This window comes from Salarias fasciatus, chromosome 10 (assembly GCF_902148845.1).
Source record: "Salarias fasciatus chromosome 10, fSalaFa1.1, whole genome shotgun sequence".
Lineage (NCBI taxonomy): Eukaryota > Metazoa > Chordata > Actinopteri > Blenniiformes > Blenniidae > Salarias > Salarias fasciatus.
Genome location: NC_043754.1, coordinates 10,084,288 through 10,094,203, shown reverse-complemented (window position 1 = coordinate 10,094,203; position 9,916 = coordinate 10,084,288). Strand labels below are relative to the sequence as shown.

The window sequence follows — 9,916 nt, the reverse complement described above, 5'->3', positions numbered from 1 at the left end:
ATTCTGTACAGTCGAAACGCCAACGCAAATACCGATGTTTGCACCTGCTCCACATATTTAACCTAATAAGAAAATGCCTTGAGCATCAGTGCAAACTACATTTTATGCAGTTGAAAGCTTGAAGCGAAACTTTGGTACATTCAGCCTCTCTTGCTTTAGTTCACAAAATGTTGATACAATTGGGAGCAAAAGAGCAGCAGCAGAAATCATATTCAGAGCCAATACGCACATCAGGACACACTGAATGCTCTGCATGCAGTTATGGCTTGCAAAGCAAGCTGTCATTGTTCTTAATTATTCATGAAACATCATACATCACAATCAGCACCAATGAAGCCTCACAGAGAAAGATAAAATGAGAGACTCAACCTGCAAAAGGAAAATGAACAACAAAGCTAAGAGAATCATCTGAGAGGGGGATTTGAAGGGCAGATCAGAGCTCATTGCCGGGTGTAAATTATCTTCATCTCTCTGTCTGTTGTTCATGCAAAACAGTGAAGAGGAACATTTGTCTGTTATTCCACACGTCTAAATAATAGCAGGTGATCCAGGTGTGGAAGTTGCCGTTTCCCAGAGGATGAACTAGAAACTGGTGTTGTACAGGAAGACTGTCCATCTCATAGCAGGACGACAGAGGTTCGCTGAGGTGCTGCAATTAGCGGATGCCTTTCCTGCCCAGGAACCGCAGGACTGCATAGTTGTAGGTGGTGGCAACCATGTACAGAAACTACAAAGGAAGACGATGATATAGACATGGAAGAATAGAGAAGAAAAATGTGAAAAATTAATTTGCACATGCATGATATGCTGATGCTGCATGTGCTTGGGTGGGCAGGCACTGAATTTTCATTCATACATGGAGCAACATTACAATCATTTCAAATAAAAGTAAGAAAGACTACTTTATTAGTTACTTTTTAACAGCTAGATATTTTATGCGTTGTCAATCAAATGTGACCATGTCAAGAGAATTGTACACTTCTTTATGTTTTCTTTAGATGTAACACTGATGAATTGGATAAAATACGAAAATATAAGAAAAAATTGTGCTGATTATTGAGAAAAGCATTATTCTTCTAATAGCATGAACACATCATTTGTCTGATTTGATTTAACTTAAGTATCTAATAATCATTTAGTGCACTTGATTATGCATCAATAAAAATAATGAAAAACACTTTGCTCCAACAGTGGTACACAATAATGCATAGGGAATATTAAAGGGGGACAGCAGAACCTTTTTTTTTTCAACTACAAAAGGTTGAAATATGACTTTGATCAGCCTAACAACATTTTGCAAAAGATCAATTGTTCTACCAGCCAATTAAAATAGTTCGTATGCTTAAAAAACACAATATATGCTTCTGGGTTCCTGGATCTTTTCATTTGATTTTTCTTTTTTTTTAAATTGAGCTTGAATGTATAAAAGGCAGAGTAGCTCCTCACCAGTGCCAGCAGAGTAACTCCAGCGCCAGCAAATGCAGCAATGTACAAGTCATAGGTGACGTAAAACTGTAAAAAAAACCACAACAAACACAAGTTATGTTCCAGGACAACGATCAATCGTTGATATGTTGGTGCCGCTCTGTCACAAAAAAATGCTGATTTCACTCACACATGCATGACCACGTACCGCCGTTAATAATTCAGAGCGCATTTTATGATGATTGTTAAGACTGAACTGTGCAAAAAGGAATATTTGATGAATCTACTCACTTCGCTGGTTTTGCAAATCGATGCCAAGGTCATTCCACAGGACTTGCCTGGCATTGCATTCCAGGGAAGGAGGCCTTAAACGAAGACATGACGTAAGTCAGATATTTTACCGTTGCTGAATCATGATCCATTATGAAACATTTACATTCTTCCATGCACGCAGCATATCACCGAAACGGCAATGAAGAAATGAAGATGAAGATGTAATTATCTTTATTATTACATAACTAATTCAACTATTGGCCTCACAGCCACTCCCCGGTGATTAATTCATCACTTTCAAGGGCACATTAACATTCTCATCAGGAGGGACGCGTGGTCAGTCATTATAAGAACAACACACCATACTGTCTGGCATCCATGCAAATCCAGCCATGCTGATTAATGCTGGGGGTGGTTTCAGCCAGAATGTTGATGGTGTGGCAGGTCTGCTCCATGTTGAACAGGAAGAAGACGGGGATGGCGGTGAAGGCGAACACAATCAGCCAGATGAAGGCCAAGATGTATGTCACTACGATGAACTGTTGAAGGGAAAAAAAAACATTGGTTTGAGAAACCATGCAGGCGTAGCATAGGCACTCAGCTCGGCGAACGCTGTGCTTACAAGATCAGCTTTTAATACATGATTTTGGTCAAACACGACTCAAACAAAGAGCAGTTTATGCAGATATCGGGCGATGAAACAAACCAGCATTCACCGTCGAAACAATGGTGCCTGATGTCAAATTTCCCCTCCTTTTCCTCTGCTCCCACCCTCCCTCTCTCGTCCCCCTCCTCCCCCTGTTCTCACCGTCAGGCTCAGGCAGCGGCCGCACTGGGTACTCCTGAATTCGCCGAAGGTCTGCTTGACAGCACTTGTGGTGTAGAAACCCTCGGCCAGCAGCAGGATACCATAGAGGAAGAAAAACGATGCCAGGCCATAGATCACGTACTGGAAGTATTTGATACTGGGAAAATCACAGAGAGAAGTCAGTCAAACAGCAATAAAAAGCAATTACTGAGTGGTATCTTAAGCAAACACACACATGCGCACACATACACACACACACAAACACAAAAGAGAATTTAAAGGAGCGTCACTCACAAAGAGGCCATGACCACATAGTCCTGAACGTTGCGGGCAAAGTAAGTCTCGACGAGGACTTCGGTCTGGGCCAGTGCTTCATGCCCACAGCCACAAAATAATGCCATGCCAGCATAGCACAGCAAGGTGGCCACCAGGGACGGGTAGGGCACTGCCCCAAGGCACCGGATACAGCAATCATAACAACCTGAGGGGGCATAATAAATGAGCAAACAGGCGGCACACACCGCACATATAACCACACAGCACATCTATGCCACAGTGGGGGATCCTTTCACCCTCTGGGGGAACTATGAAAAAGGCCTTGCAAATCCATACGCATACACCAAAATCCCACAAACAGGCAAGAAAGCAACGGAAAAAAAAAATAAAAACAACAAAAAAAAAACAACAGTGAGCAGAAAAACAAGAGTTCAAGCAGCGATTCCCAGTAAAGCGTCCAAAAGAAAAGCAGCCGCCACTGACTTCACAACAATCTCATGCACTTCTTCCAGTGTAAGCTGCGCTGTTGAAGCGGGTAGCAAATATCCAAAGTGTTAATAAATGCATTGCCAGAATTGGGATAGAGGAAAGCACCTAAGGCTTTGCAAAGCCAAGGCTGCCTGACTGGAAACATTTGCTGCTTCTGAGAATTTACTCCACAACAAGAAGGATCCCAGTGCCAAGCAGTAATGTACGGCGCTGCCTACAAGGTATTGCTACTGTAAAGTAAGCCTCTCCGCGCTGACTTCATCCGTATGTGAAAACCCTTCTGCTTGTACCAACACCTCACAGCACAGCTCTTACTAAATCTGGTCCAACCCTCTTTCTCCGGCGGTCACAGGCGTCACCGGGCGACTGAGGGATGGTGGTGAAACATTGGCTCCAGGGCCCCGAGGAAAGAGCATCTCTTTGTGGCCGCAGATACAATATCCATTGTGTTACCCGTGATCAGGGAGGAACAAAGGGCAGCGAGGGTCAAGCAAACAAAGACTTTAGCGACACAATACACACACATAACGTAGTATGTGGTGGCGGAGGGGTTACCAGGACGGTGTCAACACCGCTGGCAATGTCACTCCTCAGGCCATCCTCCATTCACAGCTGGCTGAGACTAGTACCATGGCACTGAGTGTCAATGCTGATGGGGGCTGGGTTCAAACTGTTCAAAGAGTGGGTGGCAGCATAATGGCGAGGGGAGGAAATTTGAATATCTTCACAACAACAACAGCAACCCCACTGAAAATCTGTTTTGCCTATATGTGTTGTGCAATTATTGGGAGCTTGAACTTTCCATGTGAGCAACATCTTGTTTTGAGAGCTTTTCGCATACAATGAGGTTTTTTAGATACAGGGAACAGAGGCTGTGAGTTAAACAAACTGCTACAAAAGTATAAATAGCAACAGCAGGAAGACTGTTAATCCCAAAAATGATAGTGCCTGCAGACGCCCACACTTCAGCTGTGCCCTGCTGCTGCTGCAGTGGTTATAGTGATAGAGAGATGTGTTATCTCTGCCTCGCTTTTCTATTCAGTGCAAGAAGCATTAACGCATTTTTCAGGAAATGTCAAATAATTAATCAGCATTGCACAAAGAAAACGTGTAAAAAACTGCACACAAGTTGTTTGTTAGTGAGAAAAATAGTCACTCGAAATTATTCGTTGCACCAATTCTTCAAATATTTGCTAATATTCAACCCGAGACACATGTGGGAGTATCTGACCTCTTTCACATGAGTGACCTGGCATAGCCCTGGCATGATGAGAATCGCTGCCCATCTCTCTCAGCCAATCCTATTCCTGTCCAGATTGTGGTTAAATGAGGTTAGAAGAGAGTAAGCAACCCTGGTGGAGTCCATGTGACTTCAGTCTTCTGAAATCCTTCTCACATGTTAATCTGCATCATTCATCCAAAGCAAAGGCAGACAGTGAATCAGTGCCAAAAAATAATAGTTGAGCTGTCAATGCAAAGTGCTTTTAATTATTTAAAGCCCTCAGAAGAATTGATTTGCTGCAAATTTGTCCAACAGCACATGAAGGCAACATGAGAGCTAAGAAGACATAATAAATGTGAAATTAGTAAGTTATTAAAGGTCACATTTTTTAAGGTCGCATTAATAACAAATGATAAGAGTTATTAAAGATCCTTTGCACTCACCCATGTCCAGAAAGAAGTGGGAGGTTATTGAAGTTTTGCTGGGTGGCTTTGTGACTGTGATATGAGGATATGAGAAGTTATTCCCCGCCACTCCTATATGAATCTGACTCGCGCTTTTGTCTCATCAACAATAGATAGACCACATCTCCCCGAGTCACATCTTAAAGTCACAAAGTCCCATTTCAGCTGCCAGTCATTATTTATAGAGCCCAGGGTTCAGGACTGGGGACAGAGAGTGGACCCCACATCACTATACAAATATTTCAGATATTTTAGATATTTTCACTGTATGAAAAATACGTTTTTTTCAATTTTGGGGCAATACCATCAGTCATAGGGATACATTAAGAACGTCTCAGTTTTTGCAAACAGATTATTTGAAATGAAGAAATAACAAATATATGCACCTTATAAAGTCCACAAAAAAAGTATTACCCTAATTCTATCACACCTTCAACATCTAATGTTATCCTGGAGCAATGATCCATCCAAAAATAACTCACTAAAGTGTCCTGTGATTCCGAAGAATTCTTTAATGTATGTGCATATATATATGCTTGTGAAGTGCATTCACTTGCTGTCAATAGCTTATCTGTTATTCGTCAGCATGCATGTGTTGCCTGTCTGCACACACATGTCAGACAACAGCCCCACACAGCTCGTGGACCGGAGCGTCTCCCAAACAGTATGTCGAGGAACACACGGCGATAAGTGGTATGCACAGACAAGAAGGGAAATATACATCGAGACACCAGCGACTGACATTGATGAAGTTGACTAACAAGGGTGATATTGACGGTCGGGTCCAGCTGCTGCCCTCCTTCCCTCCCTCCCTCATGTTTGACCCAGTTGATGTCAAAGCTGGGTTCACTACAAAGGAGCCAGTGTGGAGCTGGAGAAAACACCACGCTATCCCGCTTTCTGGGAGAAAGTCAGAATCCTCTTTTTACGTTTGGACATTTTAAAGCCATCAAAAACACAAACTGGCAGTGAATTATTTTATTATTGAGACCTATGAAATGAATCACCGTTGTTACTTAAAACACACAAAAAGCACAGTTTCAGTAAATTAACAGATCTCCCTGAAAGCTTAAACATTTCACTTAAATACAATCCTGTTTGAGCCTGAAATTATTGAGTTAAAGTTTCTGTTCTGCAGCCTTATATCTCCTTAAACCCAGAGCAATTACAGATGTAGTAATTAGTATGTAGAAAGGAGCAATGACACTGGCTTTGTTACACCGTGCAGAGGAATGACGTCTTTGAAATCACTCCGAAAGCCGTGCAACAGAGAGAGAGAGAGAGAGAGGAGTGACAGGCGAGAGGATTAATTAACCTGTGCACTGTAAAGCAGGGTGCAGAATGGTTGTCTGCTCTACCGGTGGGACGTAAATAAGCAATAATGTCGACAATCAACCGTAGGGATTAGGTAGGAGGACAAGTTTTACAAGCGTGCTGGCTTGGGTGACATGAAAAGGGAAATTTATGAATAAACTGCATTGCACAAAAGCTGTTGCTGATAGTGAGCCCAGGATGTGAGTAGCTTAGATCATAAATTATTGGCACTTAATAAGACTCCATAACAGTCAGTTGTTACTGCATGAACTGATTTTAAGCAAATACATAACTCTCCAAGCTTTCAACTGAGGTGCAGATGCCGTTAAGCAGCATACATCATCCTATATTTTGCATAATCAAATGGAAAATACTACCTACATCAGTACCATGGACAGCGACCATGCATGTCTGCTGCATTGTATATCAATGCATTGTAAGTGATTGTGTATGCAGTTTGTATATGTGATACAGCACCACGATCCGTTGTTTGCAGTGTGATGGATACACTCGTCAATATTTACGCACCGAACATGATCGTATGCATATGTTTGTGCAGGGAAGGAGGACTCCCTGTAACAATATTTGCGCCATCTCTTATCCTCTGTTATCGTAATGTGGGCCATGTTATCGTGCAACACAGCAAACAAACACCCATCGAACGAACAAACAAGCACTTTGGAGGGCGAAAAACCACATTGGACAGACTCAGACAGAGGTACATTTAATATCAATGACTTCCAGTGGTAAAAGTCTTCATTTATTTGTTTCACTTCACCATAAAGATTTTTTCCAACTGTTTTTTTTTTTTCTCCCTGTTGTTTTTACTTCCTCCTTTGATTTTCTTTTTCTTGATTGTATTGGACTGCACCGGTTTTGTCTCTGGAAACCTGTGGGATCAGTAAGCAGCAGATGCATTTTAGTGTTGAGATGAACCCATAAACTGTGGAGAGGCAACAGCAGGGTGAATATCAAGGAAAGAGGAAGATGGCAAGAAAATTTCTTTGTGTTGGAAGTTTATAACATTTAATGTAACAGTCAAGAACAAACGCCGGGAGAAATACATCCGCCCAAAGAGCACCTTCCTCTTTAACAACAAATTTGTATTTATTGTTTTATTGAAACGACGGAGAAATGCTGCATGGTGGAATACTGACTGGTCAGCTCTCTCACCTCAAGAACATGGTGGCTTTGAATCCAGACTGGGCCTTTCTGTCTGGTCTTTGCATATTCTCTCCAGGTACTCCAGCTTCTTTACACAGTCCGCACACAGGCATGTGATTAATGACTTTAAATTGCTTGTGGGTGTGAGTGTGTGTGGTTGTGTCCTCTTGTGTTTTCCCTTTGATGGACCAGTGTACCCTGCTGGCTGTGATTGAACTAGATAAAATGGAATATGGAAGGACAAAGAAGAAAATCGTAGGTATTGGCAAAATCCGGAGACTAAACCTTCCAATAAATTTTATATGTGTGACAACCAAATCATGTCTTTTCTTCAAAGTAGCTCCATTACCCCAGACTACAGACTAAAACATACTATTTAAAAGTAGTACCTGAATGCGAGGAGACTTGGTCTTCAGGAGATCACGGCTTCTGGCTTCCTACCCGCAGAATCCCTCAGTCTTTTCTTTACTGGCAGGTTTTTTACAAAACAGATGTTGAAACAACTTAGAATTTAGAAAGTGAAAATAAAAACAGTGATTAAAATCCTCATTCTCACTATGATGTACTGAAGGAAAAGCAGGAAAAGTGGTGGAATTTCTATTTTGTCCTGGTACCATGAAGCTCTGTTAAACAAATAATAAAAAAAAAAAAAACATAAATATTTTCTAATATACACATTTAAGTAGATTCTATGCAGTGTACTTTCAGAGGACTGTCTCTGTTGTGGGAGGGGAGTCTTGGAGGCAGGCGATCAATACTCATTTGTGGCATGACGTTTGCTGCTTCGCTAAGGTCCCCGATAACACATGTAAAACAGCTAAACACGTCTCCAAGCAAAGTAGATCCCAGAATAAATCAGGCCTCAGGGTGAAGGTGGTGTAGCTGTTAGGACTCCTACCTCAGGACAGCTTTGGTTCCAAAGCTTTCCTTCTGTTTGTAATCAGTCTTATCAATTTACAGATTAAATATGTCAGTTTATTTAGTCAATAGAGACAGACTTGACAGAATTCTACATGTTTTTACATGGTGTGAAAGGTGGAAACAACTATGAGAGTTATCCTTTTTGTAAATATTGCGAATGATTTACAAGGGAAAAAAAATTACCAATCCTCCAAAAAATACTCAGCATAAGTTTGTAAAATATCACTCCATTGTCAGCATTTTTGTTCTGATTGAAACTTCACTTGAGGGAAGTAAATCACTGGGACGGACCAATATTTTCATAAACCAAAATTCTAACTGGTTAAACAATTTTTGAGCTCTTGAAACAGTCGGGTTATATCTACATTTCATTAAGTTAATTTTATTGAAATGAACTTGTTTCGGACGGGTTTGTTGTGTTGGTACTATGTATTTGCTACTTCAAATTAAATAAAAATTAAGAATGTAATTAAAAGAGGTGACAACCACCACAGCTACAGATTGCTGTGACAGGCCTGGGGACATTATGGACCGTGGTTTGTTATTCAGAATCTACAGCGACCTGCTGTTGCTGTTCCCCAGTCCAAAGTCCATATCTTCAGTTTCTCCTGGTGAGCCGACACCTTTAAACTGGATTATATGAAACTACTTTCTCCTCATGTCAAGTCAACACAAGGACTGGTGATCGCATGTCTGTATGCTCTTGGATCAATTCTTTATGAACATACTAGTTTACATGGTGGGAACTGATATTAGATAAACATATTTTTTCCCTGATGTTCCAATTATAATTCCCCTCACATGCAGGAGCTCACAGTCATGATCATCACAGACACAGAAATATAACTCACCACGAGCACAACGATATATGGTACTGAGATGAAGAATAAACAAGAATAGTTTTCCTTTCCATGAACTCAGTTTTCTACTTAAATATTAGCATTTTGTACAAAATTAATGGCAGTGATATCAGTGATAAATGGTACTAAACTATGCATTATAGTAACATATTGTGACATATTCTTTCTTACTTTTGGGACAAATTGCACGAACCTATTGTCTGTTCACATGAACCCAACATGAACACAAAGTGGACACTTGATACATGCACAGCAAACTTGATTCACGCTTGTGTGATTTTTAATTATTGATCTGTCATTGTTTTGTTATTCATCCAGTGTGAAGAAATCAAGATTTCCCACAAGACTTAGTTTTAGGTCCAAAAATCTTTTTAATAGTTGGCTCATGTAGATTAAACAATGTTATGATCGCTTTGAAGGAATCAAACCTCAGAGCCTCATGTCCATCATGTCCATTCAGTAAAGCGCGACCCCCGGTTATAACGCGGTATGCATGGGGTCCAGACCACTTGGGGTAGGAGCAGTACTCTGTAAGGTTCTTCAAACGCCTTTTAAAATGTGAATATTTGAGTTGGTATACATACAACTACAATGTAATTACAGTCGTCTTTCTGAAGACCTTACAGTATTCATAAACAAACAACAAATAAAATGTTGATCTAAGTTTATTCTGTACAAACAAGCCAAGCCAAAAGAACTA

General features: G+C 40.9%; 1 protein-coding gene across 2 annotated transcripts; it reads right to left on the bottom strand.

Moving 5' to 3' along the window:
* Nucleotides 1-85: 85 nt before the first annotated feature.
* plp1b (proteolipid protein 1b) lies at nucleotides 86-5,043 on the bottom strand. 2 transcript variants are annotated; one of them, XM_030101777.1, is made up of 7 exons: nucleotides 4,937-5,043; nucleotides 2,801-2,987; nucleotides 2,507-2,663; nucleotides 2,060-2,237; nucleotides 1,717-1,790; nucleotides 1,447-1,512; nucleotides 86-727 (listed from the first exon to the last, which is right to left on the bottom strand). In XM_030101777.1, exons 1-7 carry the CDS (start codon nucleotides 4,938-4,940, stop codon nucleotides 656-658), a joined length of 738 nt encoding a protein of 245 aa, XP_029957637.1. In that variant the 5' UTR covers nucleotides 4,941-5,043; the 3' UTR covers nucleotides 86-655. The 2 variants fall into 2 exon arrangements, with proteins under 2 accessions (XP_029957637.1, XP_029957636.1); XM_030101776.1 differs by lacking the exon at nucleotides 4,937-5,043 and adding an exon at nucleotides 3,377-3,560.
* Nucleotides 5,044-9,916: the final 4,873 nt, after the last annotated feature.